The sequence below is a fragment of the Aythya marila genome (assembly GCF_965140915.1).
Source record: "Aythya marila genome assembly, chromosome: 1".
NCBI classification, from domain to species: domain Eukaryota; kingdom Metazoa; phylum Chordata; class Aves; order Anseriformes; family Anatidae; genus Aythya; species Aythya marila.
In genome coordinates this window covers 176,129,672-176,149,335 of record NC_139042.1, presented here as the reverse complement: position 1 = coordinate 176,149,335, position 19,664 = coordinate 176,129,672, and the positions used below count along the sequence as shown (strand labels likewise).

The following is a 19,664-nucleotide window of genomic DNA, read 5'->3' as shown; positions in this document are numbered from 1 at the left end:
CGCAAGGAACACGTCTGGACATTTGAAATGTAGTTTGTTGGCCACTCTCACCAGCAGAAGCCTAAGTATGATACATCTGTCATCAAACATGGCAGCAAACATTAGCCTGTGTGATTCATTGCTTGTTTTTTTGCTATAATTCAGTTAATGATGACCATATATATTTTAATCATCTTAGTGAATTCAATTTAACTCATTCATATTATGACAAGGAACTGAAACAATTACACTACAAGAAGAGAGAGAAACAGAGACGGCAGAGGGAGATTTCCAGGCAGCAAATTTTAGAATGGATTTCTTGTTCCTGATTCATTATTAATACAAGAAATTTTAGAACAAAACATAGGATTAACTTTTATCATTAGTTGCTCACCTCAGCTGCTAGGCTTGTGTCCATTTTTTTTTGAACATTTTATATTTTTCTGGTTAATTAAAAATTTAAAAATAGATGGGCTAAATGTGACAGAAGATAATTGAACCTCTCACATTTTTAGCAGCTGACTGAAGGGAAAAGAACCCGAATGAATAAAATCTCCTTTAGCTGTAAACCCAGGCCCTTATTTAGGTATTAAATGAAGTTAATGAAAAGAAAAGTGGAAAATCAATTGGACAGAATTACTAAATAAATGGCATAGCTGGAAAGCAATTTTTTTTTTTTTTAAAACAAAGCATCTTGCAGGTAGAGCGTAGTTATGAGACACCTCAAAACCAACCTGAAGACTGCATATCAGCATATTTAAAAGGAAACAAAAACAAACAAACAAACAAACAACATCAAAAATCAGAACAGAAATCTGTTCATTTGTGAGAGCTGGAAACCTAAGAAGGAAACCCACCACAGACAGAAGAACAAATGGGAAGTGATGAACGAAGAAGAAGCCCTCAGCAGAAATCATATCCCTGGACTAGTGAACAGAGACAGGAATATGTCATTCAGACAGGTGGAAAAAACAGAGAAAGTCCCGAGAAGTAAAAATCCCCTGGGGGAAGGATTGGCAGGAGTGCAAGGGGTTTAAGAAATAGTGGTTTAAGTTTAAGACATACTGTTTTTTGGGAGCATCATTAGGTCTGGAAGATGTTAATTGGCCAAAGAGCTCTTAGAACAATAATTGGTGAAGCGAAGGATGGACTGGGAAGTCATTTTTGGCTTTATTAAAGAAAAAATCAAACAGACAAAACCAACAAAACACCCTGAGCCTTGCATCCACCTTTTTCATGTTACTTTGAAGTTCAGCACCTGAGAAAATCATATAACTGAGTTCAGAGGGGAATGTGAAAAGCAAAGCTTCCCTGTGATACATAAAATCACTCACTTCCTATACAAGCCTTCTTTAAAAGAGGAGGGGAACTGATGTTAAAGACGATGGTGGTTGTTGGGTTTTGGTTGACCTTATTTTGCTCCTTTTTATCCCTTATTCTGAAGCTGATTTCTCTTCTACAAATACTCCCAATCTCATCTGCCAATTCTTTTTTTTTTTTTTTTTGATCCTCTGAAGTTCTCTATCCTTTCCTCCCATCCCTAATATGCCCTCTTTATTTCCAAAAAGCCACTGTCTTGCCTGCATTTAAGTCTCTTCTGTCAGAATCTATTTAAATGCAATGTCTATGCAAAAAATATTGCTACTAACAGACAGGTGTCATTGCTCCCCAGGAAAAGCCAGTTAAAGCATGAAGAAAGTGTGAAAACGTAGCCAGTCCCATTTGCATTAATGTAATCCATGCGGTGCTTTTGTTGTACCTCTGGAACAGCTACACAACTGACATCAAATCGTTGCAGTAGTATTTACACCTAATATTTACACCTTGACTGCCACGTACATTTAACCCTCATGAATCCTCATCTAAAGTACTGCTGAGAGTGGAATCTGCAGAAAGGCAGCTGAAAATATTTAGCATAATTGATACACACTCATTGGGGATGGATGTTTGCCCTATTAATTCCTCTCCCTGCCTGCCCCCCAGTGCCCGTTGCTTAATAATTACTGATTGCCCCTTCCTCGGAGGAGCAGTCATCTGCGTGCAGTGCTCCTACTGCATTCAGACGGGGAGCTCAGTGCCTTCCCAACCCGTCTGCTGCCAAAGGTTTAAGTAATGGTTGTACTCATATGAAATCCCGAGCAAAACCACCACACCACACCATATTTACCAGCATTATGCTGGTAGGAGTAGCAATACCATATTGTAGCTTGCACTTTTTGATTATTTAGCGAGCATCCAACGTGGGCGCAGTGGAGTTAAAAAGTCTGCCAAGCCAGCACAAAGAACAGAAGGGTGAAAAAAAGGTTAAAAAGTTTTGCCAGGGCTGCTTTGTCCTGAACTCACGCACTCTGTAGTAGGCTTGACCTAAATTGTGCAGCGTGTGGACAGGATCCTGGACATTCTCCAGCACCTTCAGCTAAATTAAAGATGAGCATGAATAATGCCCTGGGGCCCTGCACTCGCTGGGATGCTGCAGGCATGGGACTCGCAGAGAACCCACCCTTGCTGCAGAACCATGCTCCAGATTTTAATTAACTAAGTTTCCTCATTTAAGCTTTTCCTGTGAAAGCCTCCCACAGTAAAAACACTTCTCAGAAATGCTATGCTGCAGCAGATGAAAATAAATCGAGCTGTTGTACTTCCAAAAACTTTCTTCGAAAGAACATAATTTCAAGGACTATAATCACTCATTCCAGATCCATGGTTCATGAACTCAGAGCCATCGCATCCACGTACTGCATGTTCTCATCTTTCCGAGCTGCCATATGCTACTAAGTCATTTCATTTTTTATGCACCCTCATGGCTCCAGGCTTCGTGGGCAGATGGCTCTTTGCCATCTAATCAAATTCACACATCAAGGGCATCCCAAGTGTGGTCCTTTGTAGAACTGCATCATCCTTCAGCTCCTCTCCCTTCCTCAGACATTTGCGCATCACTACAGATTTGTACCTCCAGAAAGGTTCACGATTTTCAGATGTAACACACTCATTCCTCAATTAAGCACAAAGTAATATACACAGTTCTAGTCCGTTCACTCTAAAAACAACGTTCAGGGCTTTGGAAATTCACAGCGTACCCACACAGCCCTTCGGATCCATTTTGGTTGTATTTTGGGTCCCTCCTTCCCCTGTTCCCTGGGCAGAACGTGTACATGCCCTCTGCCATCACACCCACAGCCACAATAATGCATCTTCACTTCGGCAGCCCGGTGACAGCTTTGCTGTACTGCACCAAGCTTGATGCAGTATCTAAATTTAGATGCCTTCTAATTTTCTTTAGCTGCATATTGATAAAATTGAATTTTCATGGATCGGCTCATCTTTAAGGAGGCTTGTGGCTGTTGCCTGTGATGGACTCGTCATCTCAGAGTTGCACCTGATTCTCTGGAGAACCCTTTTAATCAGACAGGAAAGTCCTTGTAATAGTAGCTGTGGTACTTCTTCAAGCCAGTGTGACCCACGTTGCCTAACCAGGTTGGTTAGGTGTTTCACTCCCATTTTTATCACATTTTACTATGATAATTTCTGTAACTCTTTATTTGCTGGATTACCTATTACATCCATTAAATACATATATAAGCACACATCTCATCTGTCTGAATGCACAGCAGGGTCAAGGTTACCCTGGCACTGAAAAAAATGTTATTTCACAAACCTGTGCAATACTTCAGCTTCAGAAATACTCCTTTCTTCTACATACAGAATCTCCTCAGCTTATCCCTCCTAGGCTGCTTTTTGCAGGCACCAAGGTAGATACAAGAAACAAGGTCATCTACCCTGACAGCAGCTAAACCCTTCAGTTTACACCTTTTTCTCTAAAGGAGGAACAATGTAGCATTTTTTAATATTGGCTTCAACAGCTACAAGAAAAAAAAAATCTTCACCCTGTTATGATCTGCAAGATAAACAAAGCTGTTTAGTACAGAACGTTTTAAGAAAAACACCTAAAACCAGTTTTGCAATCTATACAAAATAAAAAGGCAATCAGCTTTCTATTACCAGTTATTTTAAGATAACACATCTGGAAGAGTGTATCTGCAATATTTTTATAGAAGAGCAATGGTGGAATTGGGATTTCAATATTATCGTATTGACACTGCAAATGCCAAGTAGAACGGAAACCTGAATCTAAGAAGTCTCTATACCAGTACTTCTAATTTTTCATAGAAGCACCTAATAAATCCCTTTTTTAAATATCACGTAAGCTTTACATCTAGCTTTTCTAAGCAGCTCCATATTTTGTGCATCAGAAGACTACAGCCAAAAGAGCACGCACAGCTCCCCTTCCCGTGCTACAGCAAGTCATCCCTGCAGATTAACAAAAGGCTATCCTAGAGAACACGGTGACCCAGAAGCCAAAGATAAACTGTTTACAATTTGTTCCAGACATCACCTATTTAGCTAGACATGGTTCTTTATATTTACAGTCCCATCTATTGCTCTGCTGAGAGTAGTAACCTGAATATGCCAAGCACATAGTGGGAGCCTGCTGAACATGGACTACATTACTCCAGTGCCTCATAGCTGCAATGGTTTAACAAGTGCTGCATAGGCACAAACTGAGCAATGCCATTTATAATCAGTTAAGCTAATCATCCTTATCCCCCTTCCACAGCCCCTTCTTCACCAAGGACAGATAAAAGTCATATTCCAGTAGCTTTTGAGATACAACGTGGTTAGCCCATTTGATAGACAAGAAGAGGGCCCCCGACCCAGAAAGCATTATTTCAACAATTTTCGAGCTCTTTCGAAAATATGAAAGGTAAAATGTAATAAGTGGGTGTTTGCAGAAAGACCAGAGCTTCTGACATTATTAAAAAAAAAGTCTGCCACTTAATGTCATTGTCTTTATAATTATAGCCATAATACGTATACTCTAAAACCAGCACTCAGCTCGCCAGCCTAAGCTATGTCCTCAAAGTACTTAAAAAAGGAAAAGAGAAAAACCAACCCACCCACAAAACCCTGTGTTTTTTCTCACAGTGACAGGAAGGTGTGCTACGAGGCACTTTTTGTTCTTCACTTAATAATATGCCTACATAGCCTCATCTGGCTGGCCCAGAGCCATGCAACTGTTTTCTGCTTCCCGAGATGCTGCTTTAAGATACCAAACTATGACCAAGGAACCACTCTATTGCTCAGATTTTGAAAAATATTTGTATTCCATTGGCCTGACCTAAGTTAGGAGCCTAGCTGATGCTCTAACTAGCTTCTTAACTCTGATCAGGCTCAGATGGAAACCTGAAGCCAGGCTGCTCCGGGTAGGTGAGCTTCTGTATGAACAGGGGCAAGTGCTGGGATGTTCAAAGCTCAAAAAGGGACTAAGCTGACAAGCGTTGGCCCTGTTCCAGAATGAGGCAGCTGCATCAGGTGTTGCTCCAGAACACAATTTTGGACTTAAGAAAGCAGAACTGGTACTCATGCTGTCTAACTTAATGGTTATCGAATGTTAGCATTCTGAATTTCTCACGTAGACACACTTCATCACCTTGCCAAAAAAGTATGAAACTTAAAATAATTTGGGAGACCAAAGAGAAAAAATCCCACTCCTCCATAGTCCCTCTAGGTCCTGTTTTAGGCACTAGATGCTTTCTTCTACACTCCAACTCCAAGCCCAAAACTGCAAGTACTGCTAATCAATAAAGGTTCAAATGGAGTTAAGAAAACTGTTTAAGGAAGATGATTTAAGGTAAGGAATTTTAGATACCAATTCCGCACAGAAGCAGGCTCATTTTTATCTGTTTCTTTTCCGATGGCACCTGACTCTTCAAGTGACTTTATGCCTGGAACAAAAGAGCGTGGAGCAATGACACCGGGTCAGTTATAATAGCCTGGACTGAGCTACCGCTTCATGCTGACAAAAGCAAATCCTATGGGGAAAGTGGTGAGGCCGAAGCTGCAGAGCAGAAAGATATATTAACGTGCTTCAGCCACTGGAACTCCTGAAAAAGTACCATATTAGGTCAGAACAAAGGTCAGTTTTGGTTTATTCTTTCTGACAAGGGACCAGTAGCAAATAGGAAACAACGGAAAAGTATGTAAGAATAAAGCACTCCTAGGCTGTTAATCTCTCCCTCTATTTTATAGTGACAGGTAGTCAGTCATTTAGGATATTTCTGAGTGGAGACTGCAGTTAAGCTAACAATTTTGAGTAACTATCACCTTCTACGTATAAGTCTAATCCTTTTAAGCTTATGACCCTGAAAAAGTCCCACAGCAATGAAATCCATTACTAGATTGCAGAGAGTAATGAAATAAGTTTGTTGGAACTCACTGCCTGATCACTTCATTGACTGCATAACTCTTACAAGCCATCAAACATTCCCAAATCAAAGTTATGGACAATGTCAGCCTGGCCCTTTGCCATGCTTTGGTTTTCTATATTTTTTGCAAAACAGCATTGAACATAGTATTGGAGAAGTACACACACCCTGATTTTTAGTAGCGGCATAGTACGTTTTTTGATTTGTTTTACTCTCCATTTCTTCTTTTTTCCCCAAATTATTTTTTTATTATTTTTTTTTGTCTACAGTTTGGCCGTAGATTACCATTTAGAAAGAATTAAGCTAGCAGCAATTTTTTTTTCATTAGCAGAGCTTAGAACTCCACAATCTGAACTATTATAGCTTTCATTATTAAACACGATGTGCAGCTATCTGCATTTGCTAACATTAAGTTGCACCTGCCACTTCAGCACCACTTCAGTACTTAGCATCAACAGATCTTTCTAAAATTCTGTGAAGGAAGCTTCAGATTTAACCATCCTGAATATTTTGTGCTTTCAGCAGAAAGTCACAAAATAAGTCTTAAAAACACTCCCAGGACTGCAAAGTCCAAGACCTTTCTAAGCATAAAGCCCAATATTTTTCCCACCTCCATGGACTGTACAGCTTGTGCAGACAAATCTTTGATTTGATTACCTTATTCTCATTTCTGAACTTCTCTATCAGCAGAAGAGCCTAGGATGACCTTCTGAATGTAGCTGCTTTATATTTGCTTAAAGGGTGTACGCATGTGTGGCTTGTTTGTTTGCACATACTAAAATAGTCAGCTATATATCTGAATGTAAATTGGCATTAGCTAAAAATATGTAATGGTATATTTGGATTTACATTTTCTATATTTGGAAGAAAACCAAGTCCTGATGAGCAACAAGAAGAGCTGAAAATAGAAACAGAGGCCAGATGGTCTCTTTTTCCAAGTGTGAAAGTGTGAATGTGTTTTATATTGTGTCTCCTAAAAATGAGAAGTTTGACTACACAAAGTGGCGAATATAAAAAGGTTACTGCCATCACCATGTGTCTGTGTTTTTGGGAGTGATTGCTTGAGCAGGGCTCTGGACTGATCCTGATGCATCTATGTAGCTTTTTAGATGTAGTCACAGGAAGGTGACTAGAATCCTACAGAGATTTACACATGGACACCCTATTTAAGACTGGAACAGCTTTAGGTGAGAAATGGGCACCAACACACCTCACTTAGAGACTCTGACAGTTCCAAGTATACATTAAAGCTGCTTTTCAGGCACAGAGGGAACTTTGTGCCCTTTGGGTTTTGCAGCAGATTCAGATGCCTAAGAATATTAGATAGCACTGAGATCCGTGCTTGATACAAATATATTTAAAACTACCATGGTAGGCACGCAAACTGCTGTCAGGAGGAACAAACAGCTCAGCGTAAGCCCCTGTCACTGTGGGAGGCTTTAAATATCAGATTAGAGAATATCAAAGCATATGGACACACCCATTTTTAAAACATATGGCCATTTTTGTTTTTAATTCAAGAGCAACAAAACTATTATTCTTTAAAAAAAATTAAGATTTTAAGAGTGACCTAATCACCATATCACCACCATATCACTTCTAATTTGTATCTCCTACAAAGTCTACATTAAATATAGGCTATAAGATAATAAAGAAATGTACAGCAAATTACTGAAACTGTACATAAAACAGAAGAGCATCTTAATATAATTTTGGAAAACAGAGATACTGTTTAAAATGATTTCACAGACCAAATTTATGTAACAGGAATTTATTATATTACTGCACGAAGAATTAAAAGGCTAGTACAGCAGTTAAGGATGAAATTCAACCCTAGGCAGAGAGCTAGTGCAAGATTATTCATACGCTACTAAAGCACTGCTTCCAAAGAGACAATAAATGGACTAATAAAGCATCAGAGGTGCTAACAGTCATCTAAGAGGAAGTCCTCTTAGGAAAACTCTTAAGAAATCCTCTAATGTAAGATTTTACTCCCATTTCAGGTCTAGGTACTACCTGCAGGAAGCATTCTCCCTGATATTTTTCTGGATTTAAGCATAGAAACACATCACTTTTGTAAAAAGCTGCCTTGAGGGCAGAAAGAGGGTTAGGGGAAGGGAGAGAAAAAGAGGGAGAGAGATCAAAAAACAAGAGGTTCAGCTGGGAGGGTAGAACTGCAACATGATTTTCAGTGTCTTCAACACCAAGAAAAACATGTATTACAAATAACTTTGTTGCACTTTACAAAATGTACACTGTATATATTATATATATGCATATAAAACAATATTATTTTAATCACTAAGTTCTTCCTCATCACTGAAATAAGCACTTTTCTTAATCCGTGGACGTTTTGAGTCATCTGAAATGGAAGATTCCCCTGCAGTCTGTGTCCATCTTTGCTGTTCTTCCTCAATTTTGGCTTGCTACAATGGAAGAAGTATTAGTATTAAAAAAATTAGCATTGTTATTGGTAATGCATCTTAATTACTAATCGGCTTTGAATTATTTAACGAGTTAAAGAATTCAGAGGGTTCAACTCCATTTCCAGATAAACTGTGTGCTGAATGCACTAAAAAACATTTCTGAAAGCAGCTCTTACATGCTGATGGTAAAAGTCTTTTGCACCGATGCAGACCACACAGAGTACCCTCTGTTTTCAAAGAGATGAACTGTACACACACAGTAAACTTACAGAACTATAAAGTAGCTGAGATTTCAAGCGAAGGATGCAATGAATTTGAAGTTGACATTTTTGAGTCAGCTTTGTTCCACTAAGAAGTCTTCCATCTGTTGCCTTTTGCAGTCACTTATTCATGGAATGAACGTCTTCAGAGATATGAAGGTTATTCAACTAAAGGTTGAAATAGATGTTTCCTATTTTTACTAGGAAGCATGCTATCCCACTTAAAATCTTTAGATTGTGAGGAAAAATTGGAATATTTCCTGCTTTCTTTACATTTAGAGGTTTTATTTGTAATTGTGGAGTTTCTTTGGGATGTGGGTGGGGGGAATAATCATGCAGATTTTGCATCATTTTTGTTTCAGACTATGAACATGACTTACCTGAAGTAAAGTCATATTCAGGACAAAGTTATCTTAAAAACTCTGAGGAGTTTTTAGGCAGTGGGGGTATGCAAGGAACAGCTGGGGACTGGGGAGCCATGAAATCTGAACATCAGTTCAGGCTTGCTATGTGTAGTGAAGTGAAAGCCTGTAAAGAAGTATTGAAGAAGACAGTTGTATAGCTGTCAGACTACCTATCTACATAACAAAAACTGGAATAAATACGTTTTGAGAGGAAAGTTTCATAGTTCTATTAGAGACAGCAATAGGCTGTATTAGGCAAAGGAAGTGCTCCAGAAATAGGTGTTGTTCAAGGGTATTCTAGTGAGTGAGAGCAGAAGATGTACCTGTTCATTTATGCATAACTGTTTTTCCACATGGTCAGTTATCAGAATAAAGAGGGATTTGTGGATCAAAAACCTAATGGAACATCACAGCAGAGATGACAGGGAACTAAGCGGCAAAGAAGCTTGAAAGAAAGAAAGAAGTGCAATTCAAAAACACAGCAATAGTGAAGCATTGAAACAAAAAAAAGGACTGAACATGCCTGTCATATGAAGAACCCAACTATAGTCACCAGCTGTTGTCTGGCAAGAGTGCCCTAAGTGCTACAGAACAGACAGATTTAAAAGTGTATCTTAGAGACTGTAAGATTGTTTTTGAGAAGAAGCTTGAGAGAAGTTCCACTTAGAAATAAATAAGCAATACTTCAATTTTGTACCTGGACAGCTATGGCCTGGCTGAGGCTGTCTAGAGCAGGGTCTTCTCCTTCCTCTTCACTTTCTTCCTCCTCCTCACTTCATTGTGCAGAGAGACAAAAATACAGAGATCTTTATTTTAAGTGTTTGGTATGAAAAAGCTGCTTAAGTGAAGTACTGATATGGAAATAAATACATACATTTCTTCTGGTTCAACTACTTTCTTTCTCTTTTTCTTTTCTTTTTTCTTTGGTGGCTCCCGCTCTCCCAGCATATTTTTAGGACAAGCATAACTTAAGTGTCCTGCTTCCTTGTAGAAAAAGAAATATTAGTTAACAAAAATCATTTCCAACCACTACACGTTGAAACATATCATGAGGGAAGGTAATGGAAGACAGTTCATGGGGAAAAAAAATGGAAACAATTAACAAGATAAATGGAATGCTGAATAAGCACACAGAAGACAAACTCTTCTTTATTAGCTTGCCATGGAAACAAAGAGATCGGTGGTGATATGCATGTTTAACTGCAAATACAGAACAAGCTAAGAGTAAAGCAGATTTTCTTTGGCTGCTGCAACATCAAAATACGCTACAGCATGGTTTATGTTCAAGACAAGATATAAACCTCAGCATTAGCAGTTTAAGAAATATGTCTGAGTCAACATATTTGCTCTCAAAAATGTTATGAATATAAATCAAGTTTGCCTTTGATGTTAAATAAAATCCAAATCTCAAATGCCTATGTTATTGTGTTCAGAAGAAACGAGGAATTGCCTGAAACTCAAAGAACACTTGTTCCATGTAAAAAGAGCTGTATCCAACATTTATTATTTCCAAAGGTAGAGAAAAACCAGGTATTTTGAAGCAAAAATTAAGGGGTTTTCCTTCTCAAACAGCATTATACTACTACTCAGCTCTGTCTGCTCATCAGCATGTTAAGCAGGTATTATAAAAACATTTTTCTCCACCCCAAAAATCCGAAATAAAATGCAAAAAGGGTACTATCATTCTTGAAAATGGCACAACTGCTCTGCAAGTTGATAATATCAACAGCAAAACGTATTTTAACGCCATGAGTAGGATTAGCAATGGCAAAACAGAACAAATAAGCTGAAAGTTGAAAGATGGAATATGTTGCTTTACTTTTGGTTTTACTCACCCCACATTCATAACACTTTGACTTATCAAAGTAGTTGCGCCTGCGAATGAATTCTGCTGCTCTTCCATTATCAATGGCAATACTTGCTTTTATTACTCTTCCAAACAGCTACAGAAAATAGAAAAAATAAAAGTAAATACTTAGGAATTGTAAACGCAACCTTCCTGTCATAACAACTTTCCATGACTTACTTGTTTGTTATTAAGTGCCCGAGAACAGTTCTGTGCAGATTCTTTATCCAAAAACAAAATAAAGGCAACTCCTTTGCTCTTCCTGGTGTCTTTGTCTTTCATAATAGTAACTCTGAAAACATATAACCACATTATTGGTATGCTTAAATTGTTTTAGAGACATTTTTTCCAGAAAGATCTCAGTGGGATCTTAGTTTGCTATATAGCCAAATGAAAATAAAGTATAAGTAACTATGGAAAGGCTCATTAAAAAGCAATACAAAGGAACAGCTAACCAGAGCCTGTGCTTGGAGGTACAGCAGAGATTATCTAAAAAAAGTACATGGAGTCTTTCGACATCATTCCAGTCCAGTATCATGCTTATTTCTTGAACAACTTGAAGAAAGGAGAACACACTCCATTTGTAGACAATGTAACCTGGAGGGAACAATACTCACTGGAGGTGAACTTAAAAATCTGGGACCAATCTTGACCATTGCTGTAATTGCTGAAAAAGCAGTGTACTGAACTGCATCCAGAGTTGTACTTCTCTGTAGGACTAACCAGCTAAGCTATTTCACTGTATTGTTCTGTAAGTATCTCCAACTGGAGTCCAAGAAGGTTACGGATGCATGTGTTATTTTACACGACATGAAGTAACCTTAAAAATAACAACTGTAGTAGCACATCTGGAAATTTAAGAAAGATTTTTACCCAGTAAAATCCACAGAATGACTAGAGGTAAAGAACCCACCCAACCTCAGTCCTTTCAATCTTATGTCAATTGTATTCTGTCCTAGAAAACATCAGTGGGAAACAGGATGGCAGTTGGCAGGTATGTAAAAATAAAAGCACACATTAAAAACTAAGAGAATAGACTCCTTCCTATATCTGCCACTGTAAGAAGAATGAGTTTGCATGAAACCTCAGCAAATGAGTTAAAGTCATAATAGGATATATTGGGATGAGAAATGTAGTAAGGAAGAAGAAAAGTCAGCATGATTTTGCTGAGTCAAGTCACACCTCAAGAAAAACCCATTAAAGCTTGTTTAAACTGACTTTAATCAGAGGGCAGAAGAATCTCCAGAAATCAAGCTAATATTTGAACAGATTTTTCTTAGGAATTAATAACTAGTTAGGAATAGGAAACTGAGGCTAACAAGGATCAGGTTTCACGGTGAAATGGGAACACCAGTAGTTTCCCACAGTACCTGCACTGTTCAGAGTCAGGTGAGCTTGCAAAGAATTATGTAACAAATTTTGTTAAATACAAAAGTAATCGTGGTAGTATCGTATACACATGGTATTCTGTGAGTCTGCACTTGGTTTAATCTGGCAGTTACTAGACAAAATGTCAAGAAAAATTAGGTATCAGTAAGTGACATTTTTGTGAAATAAGGTACAGGTTAAGGAAAACAGCAACTATGCAGAGTAGCAAGTTCTAAATCACTGACTTTCATAAAGCACGCAGCACAGGATTTCTTCAGCACAGGCATCTGAAAACACCATTTCTGTTGTGTATGGTAGCCAAAACAAGCAAATAAAACACTAGAAACTACTGATAATGAGAAAGAGAATGCATGCAGCTGTAACACCTTTAAAGTAAGCAATGTATTATACAGTCAATACTTCATGCAATTCCCATCTTCCTATCCAAACAAGTTCAAAAGCCAAGGCAGAAGACCCCTACTCCCTACACACACAGAGCACAGGTACATTTAGATTGTGGAACTCCTTACCAAAGGATTGTCAAAAGGGAAGTCAAAAGCGACCAATTTATGGAGAACAGGTCTGTCAACAGCTATTAAGCACCAGTGATACTACAACCTTTGGCTTGGGATTTTTCTAAATTAGTAGTTCAGCGATGAACTAAAACAGGTCAGATACCCCCAGCCTGCAAACAAAGAGTGCAGCTGCCCTGTTTCACTGGTCACTGTGTCTGTCAGAGCCCTACGTGAGGGTTTTTCCTCTCATGCATGTTTTCCTGAAGTTGTGGTCTGACTGGCATTTCCTGCTATTTTGTCACCTGAAACACCCTACGGCAACTTCAAAAACTTTGAACTTAGCTCTAAATATCAGAAATCATTACAGTGGCCACCAGAGGTTACAGCAGATATTTACTTGATTGAAGACTGAAGTCTAGAGTTTTGTTATTCTGAGCAGCTAAAAAAAAACAAACAAACAAAAAACAAACGAACAAACAAACAAGCAAAAAAAAACCAACCAAAACCAACCAAACAAAAAGCATATTCCTTACCATGACATTTATTTCTATCATTTCAACACATAGATGGGTATTCGCAATAATCTTTCATGAATATCCCACATATTAAGAGTATGATCTTATGTCTGATTATGTCTGATTTATGTCTGATCTTAAATGTAGCACTAAACAGTCACAATAACAAATCCCCCTGGAACCACAAACAGGAACTGTACGTTGCAATAATGGGAACTGGCTGTGGGATCTGTGACATCTCATTCATGTCTTTAAAACCTCCCACTCTCACAAGTATTCACCTGTGGCTGAGGTGAAGGAAAGAGAACAACACTGACTAGAAGAATATTGCTTCAACTACTTGAGAGAAAAGATCTCTGGTACACGGTAGCATTGTACTTGCTCTTGAGAAGCTGTTAACAAAACAGCACTCAAACAGCAAGACAAATATTCCTACAGCATGTGTGCAACTGCAAGAACTCCCAGCTGTTAAATTTATACTTTATTAAAAATGAACAGGCCTGCAATAGTTACACATTTAAGGCTTAAATTATAAAAAGCACAAGACATGCCAGTGAATCAAAGACATTAAATATTTAAGAAGAAAGCTACAAAAATAGCAGGCCATATCAGATCACTTACTTGACAACTTTCCCATACTTTGAAAAAATCTGAAAAACAGAACAAAATAGAAAGATTTAACAATAGACAATTCCATGCCATTGGTAACAAATTTATCAAGACAAACTCTTCTAAGAGACGTACATCAATATTATATTTGCACTCCAAATTGTTGCCAATTGGTTTAGTCTGAACAGTATGGCTCTTACAAACTTACCCTGTATAGATCGTTGTTGGTCAGAGCAAAGGGTAAATTGGACACATACACGGTGCTTTTGCTTGGTGCCAAGCCACCACTCATTTTCCTGATGAAAGGAGAAAGAGAGAAGAGTTAAACTGTATCCAAAACATGAGAAATTGAAAAACAGTTGTGTGATTTTTTCTCCCCCAAATTGTTCTTTTAAACACAGCCCAGATGGTCACGATAAAGTTGCAATAAAGCATAGCTTTCATTTCCTTTTTAGCATTTTACATGAAATCAGTGTTTGCCCTCGTGTTCTTCCCTCTCCCCTGCATTCAAAGCATATTTTTTCTTTGTCCTAGTTGATCAGTAAGCCATGAAAAAAAAACCGATGGGTTTGTGTACTTGAAGTAAGCCTCCATCTCCATTTACTGAATGTTCTGGCTAATATGTGATATTAACAACCTTTGGTCAAGTACCTACATGATTTGATTCTTCATACTAGTTTCAGCTCAGCTGCATTCAACATAGAATAAACCACTTTTGGTTAAGGAAGGAAAAAAAAAAAAAAGACACTTTTTAACGCCAAGGCAGTGTATCTCATCTGTTAAAGCAGCAAGTATTTCATCTTGTATCCATTACTCATGCTTCTGTGGTGCTCTGGAACTGGAGATTTCCAGTGCTGGTTACGGATGGCATCTCCCCTGCTCCTGGCCAGGGAAATCTCAGTGCCAATTTCCTTCCTATCCTAAGTTCTTGAGCCTAAGTAGCTAAGACTATACCTAGAATCAATGAACCCATTCAAAAACATCCTGAACATCCCATCTGAAAACTGCATACACATAATCTAATATGAGGTAAGGAATAACTGAACTAACTTGAAAGAGAACAGGCTGTGTTTTTCCTCATGTTTGGACTTTTCCCAAAAAACTGAAGTGGCACTAAAGTCTGTGCAAAGCACTTCTTCCTTCTGATTCATCCTGTAGGCAAGGCTTGGTGCAAAAATGGGTAAAATGCAAGATCAGAATAAAACACAGCCCTTATGAGAGAACACACCAAAAAGCACAGTGAAAATCTTCCGTATGCAGCCCACCGTCCCTGGGGGTGTTCAAGGAAAGGTTGGACATGGCACTTAGGGACATGGTTTAGTGGGTGACATTGGTTGGACCAGATGATCTCAGAGGTCTTTTCCAACCTTAATGATTCCATGATTAATACCTGCTTAGCCAGTTTCCTGCAGCCTTATTCCTGCTTCTTGGTACCCCTCACTGATTCCCAGCTGCCTCCTTCACTGAGGCTCGAGCCATTTCTTCAGCAAGACCAATTCAATTTAAAATGCAAAGGCTGTTGAAGGGATGAAAGAAACTAAAGAAATCAACACCCATCATAGAACAGACGCAGCGCCTTAGAGGACTTTCCAGGTAGGGAGTTTGATCAGATGCAAGGGTCAATCGTCAGCACAGAAATTAATGTCATACCCTAATCCATCGGTGCTTTTTTTTTTTTTTTTTTTGGCATTTCATGATTCAGTCATCTGAAGGCCTAATACTCCCAGTAGACACTGATTATCCATGCATTTTGCTTCTTTTTTCTGACAAGTTTAATGTCTCACAACTCGTTTAAACGGCGGTTTCTAAGTGATCAAATTTTGAGTTTTTCCACGTTCAGAGACTGTGTTTTTTGGCACGAGCAGAAATGGCAACATAAAGGTTAAGCAAATGAAAACAGAATAAATTTGCAACAAAGGCCACGCACTGCATCTGGTGTTATGCAGACTTGATTCATTACCCCAAATTCCTCGCTGCTTGGCATTGGTATCCTTGACAAGCCCAACCAAACCGACTCGGCGAGGCGCCGTACAGAGAGGTGGCTCAAGGGCAGGAATGCAGACATCCAGCACAACACAGAGGACGTGGTAAGGGCTACCCCAGTGCTGCATTATGGTACAACACCAAGATTTTGCAACAGCAGAGAAAACAGCAGAAAACAGTCCCCTGGACAAATTTAACTGAAGTAGTGCTGCAGTTCTGACTGCCCAAATAATGGTAGCAATCCGTATCATTCAGGACCCCCGTGTGGGTGCTTCAGTCATCTGACTTTTAATGTCTAAGTTGTTGGGGTCACTGCAAAACTTTATGATTTTCCCAAAATCAGTCTCTCAAAAAGCTCGAGCATGTTAAAAATGCAGATTTCTGGCCATCTGTGTGAATACAATGGTCTAAATGCAACTGTAGATCCAACTACAACCACAATTCTTTCCACTCCCATAAACATTAACAAAACATTGCCTTCTTTATTTTTTTTAAATAAACCACCATGAAGCGATTACAGGGATACAAACAATAGTTTTTTGTTTTTTGCCAACCTTGCCATACCAGTTTCACCAGCTTTTGGGAAAGGAGGATGTAAAAACCAGCCAATTCTAGCTTTAACTCTCTAGATGAGAAACTCCTCTATCCTAAGGCTCGGAGTCTTTTTACTTTGGGAAATTTCTAATTTCATAAAACAGTTGGACACAAGTTTAACATTTTCATCACATTCTTTTTCCTTGCTCACCAGTCTCTCTACTCTCCAGGATTTCACTACACAGGCTAAGATAATAAATAACTAAATAAATATAAAAAACGAAATGAGCATCTGAGCTTTCTACTTGACGCGGGGGACTCCCTGAGCTACACACAACCTGACTTCTATATCCCTCTAGAGCCCGTCAACAAATCAAAACATTTCTGTTTTCTAGTGAATGCTTTTATGTGGTTTCCCCGATCTTCAAGGTATTTCTTGGTTACTTATCTTTAAAGCATCAGCTGGAATCCAGCACATCATCTCCATGGGGTCTAGCAGAACCCCCATTAATCTAACGGCCTCTCTGCAATATTAATGCTTTCTTCATTTATTATTTTCACATATTAACTTTCAGGATGAGGTTGTCTATCATGACTATGACTTGTGGAATTCAGTCTTTTTTGCCTTTGCCAACAATTCAAAGAAGCCATTCCCTGACAAGAGCCATCTGTCACTAGCGATTGGGTCTCCTGCAAAATACGTTGGGTGCTCAAGTCTGCTTTGCTTGACTCCGATATACTTCATGCAGTGTCCATCACTCATGTTGAGAGCACCAGAAGAAAAGACAATGATTAATTACAGTTACCATTTTTTCTGCTCCATCCCAGGACTTACAAGGGCACCTCCAAAATGGTTCAGATGCCTCTGAAGCATCAAGTGGAGTCTGAATGCACCGACACTTTCAGGACTTAACACCAACATTGCAACTTACGCACAAACGTTTTACTTGTTTGTTTTAGATACACATCAGTAAGGTCAGATTTGTGGTTTAATGAATTAAAGATGTATAAATTTGTGGATAAATCACTCCAGACGCGATCGCTCAGGCCAATCAACTTCAGTTCTTCTATCTTGATGCTTAAAGTGCCATGTTTTGTTAATAATTTAATAGCACCAACAGAATTTAGAACCTAATCAAGAAACCATTAGTTCTGGTAGTAACTTGGCTCAGGCTTATAATGACACGCCTGTGGGAAGGGAGGGAAGAGAAGTCCCCTGTTAGTCCTGTGGGTGCCCCATCCCTGAGGTGCCCAAGGCCAGGCTGGATGGGGCTTTGGGCACCCCGGGCTGCTGGGAGGTGTCCCTGCCTTGGCAGCGGGGTAGAGCTGGGTGGGCTTTGAGGCCCCTTCCAGCCCCAACCAACCTTTGAGTGCCCGAAACCGAATTAATCCCCTCTCTGCCCCCACACCGGGCTGCACCCGCTCCCGACACGAGAGCCGCGTCACGACCCACCAGCGCCGAGCCCGCTTTATCCCCACGCAGCCCCTTACACACCACAAACACAACCCCTCCGCGGGCTCACAGCAGGCAAACGGAGCCCCAAACACCCCGCCCGCCTCCCCAGGACCCCCCAGGACCCCAGCAGGGACCCCAGCAGAGACCCCGTCCCCTCCTCGCCCCCCGCGCCCCCCTCACCCTTGGCGGCTCCCCGGCGGCTCCCGGCGGGGCGGCGCTCAGCCCTCGCGGGCGGCCATCTTAGGGCAGCCCGGCCCGGCGCAGCCCGGCGCGGCCCTTCCGCTGACGCGGGGCGCCGAGCGCCGCCTGCGGGAGCCGAGGCGGCCGCTTCCGGGGGCGCCTGCGGAGAGGGGGAAGGCGGCGGGGCCCGCGGGGGGCTGCGGAGGCGGCAGGAGGGTGAGCGGGGCCGGGAGCGGCCGGGCCGGGGGTGCGGGGAGCGCCCGCGGAGCCTCCCGGGGGCCGGCGCTGCCCCGGCCTCATGGGGGGGGTCCCGCAGTGTCCGCTGGGGGGAGAGGCGGAACCGCGGCCACGGTCCTAAACACACGCGTGTGTGGGACCTGCCTATTTACCTGTGTACGTATTTAGGATGTGTTTAAGGTATCTTAAACGCGCACGCACACACGCATATGCATACATGAGGTTTACAAAGCCCACGTGCGGCAGGTTTGGGGTTTCGGTTCTCGTCCTGCTCGGGGTAATGCCGGGAGGCGATGAGTCCCCAGCGGCCGCTAACGAGCGCTTGGGGGGGGGGGGGGCGAGCCCCATGGCTGTGGGGGCACCCAGCGTGTGCCTTAGGGTCGGAGCATGGATCCGGCTTTTCCTTATTTATGGTTTGGGAGGGCTAAACAGGACCTAAATGTGGCACATAGCAGCTCTAAAACAGGTCCTTACACTTAGCTTAACAGGGGAGCATCCCCTAATATATTTAAACTCCTATGAGTATTGCAACACTTAGGTTTTCACTGCCTTCATGCTCTTTAAGTGAACCTACTTTGCCCTGGGTTAGACTTCTGATGGATAGTCTTATAATACATATATATATATTTATATTTATATTTTAATCCAAGGTGTTCAGGACTTCAGGAGAGCAAAAGCTGTGCAGGAAGGACATAAAAAGATGTGGAAGCGCACACCACCTGTGCAAGCGATGAGTAGAGTCTGAGGTATTGATCCTGCCTAGCTGAAATATTCAGCATCTGTTAAGACTTTCATAGATAAATGTTAAAAACATCAAAGTCTTGGCCTGCTACAGCAGCAGTGTGGTGAGCTGGCATGTCTTGTTACCAAATTGTTCGTGCCACAAGATGGAAAGGCACCACAGAGGTACAGCTGTTTGTGTCAGCAGCCTAGTGGTCCCATTGCAGCTTATTTTTCGATGGCATTGACACTGATGAAGGATGAGATGTTGGTAACTGCGGCTGTTCACATAAATATAACCGCTAATACATGTATCTCTATGTTAATATAAACTCCCAAAGCATTATCTCAATTTTTCTCACTCCTGTT

At 40.5% G+C, this 19,664-nt stretch overlaps 2 protein-coding genes across 8 annotated transcripts in view; one reads left to right on the top strand and one right to left on the bottom strand.

Annotated features, from left to right (window-relative positions):
* Positions 1–7,746: 7,746 nt before the first annotated feature.
* Positions 7,747–18,466, bottom strand: ZCRB1 (zinc finger CCHC-type and RNA binding motif containing 1). 4 transcript variants are annotated; one of them, XR_014318553.1, is made up of 10 exons: positions 18,339–18,466; positions 14,394–14,481; positions 14,198–14,226; positions 11,359–11,470; positions 11,168–11,275; positions 10,207–10,316; positions 10,030–10,105; positions 9,309–9,777; positions 8,938–9,096; positions 8,544–8,668 (listed from the first exon to the last, which is right to left on the bottom strand). XR_014318553.1 is itself a non-coding variant. In XM_082772792.1 (8 exons), exons 2-8 carry the CDS (start codon positions 14,475–14,477, stop codon positions 8,537–8,539), a joined length of 651 nt encoding a protein of 216 aa, XP_082628918.1. In that variant the 5' UTR covers positions 14,478–14,481; positions 18,339–18,466; the 3' UTR covers positions 7,747–8,536. The 4 variants fall into 4 exon arrangements, 2 of the variants coding, with proteins under 2 accessions (XP_082628918.1, XP_082628919.1); XR_014318554.1 differs by having other exon boundaries at positions 9,656–9,777; XM_082772792.1 differs by lacking the exons at positions 8,938–9,096; positions 9,309–9,777 and having other exon boundaries at positions 7,747–8,668.
* A 15-nt stretch (positions 18,467–18,481) lies between these two features.
* PPHLN1 (periphilin 1) overlaps positions 18,482–19,664 on the top strand; it is a 73,529-nt gene continuing 72,346 nt past the window's right edge. For 2 of the 4 annotated variants that reach the window (XM_082772146.1, XM_082772140.1), the window contains exons 1-2: positions 18,521–18,554; positions 19,226–19,321. The gene's annotated coding sequence lies outside the window, so the exon portion shown is untranslated. Of the gene's footprint in view, positions 18,555–18,671; positions 18,732–19,225; positions 19,322–19,664 lie in introns of those variants that run through there. The other 2 variants (XM_082772141.1, XM_082772143.1) reach the window with 2 other exon arrangements.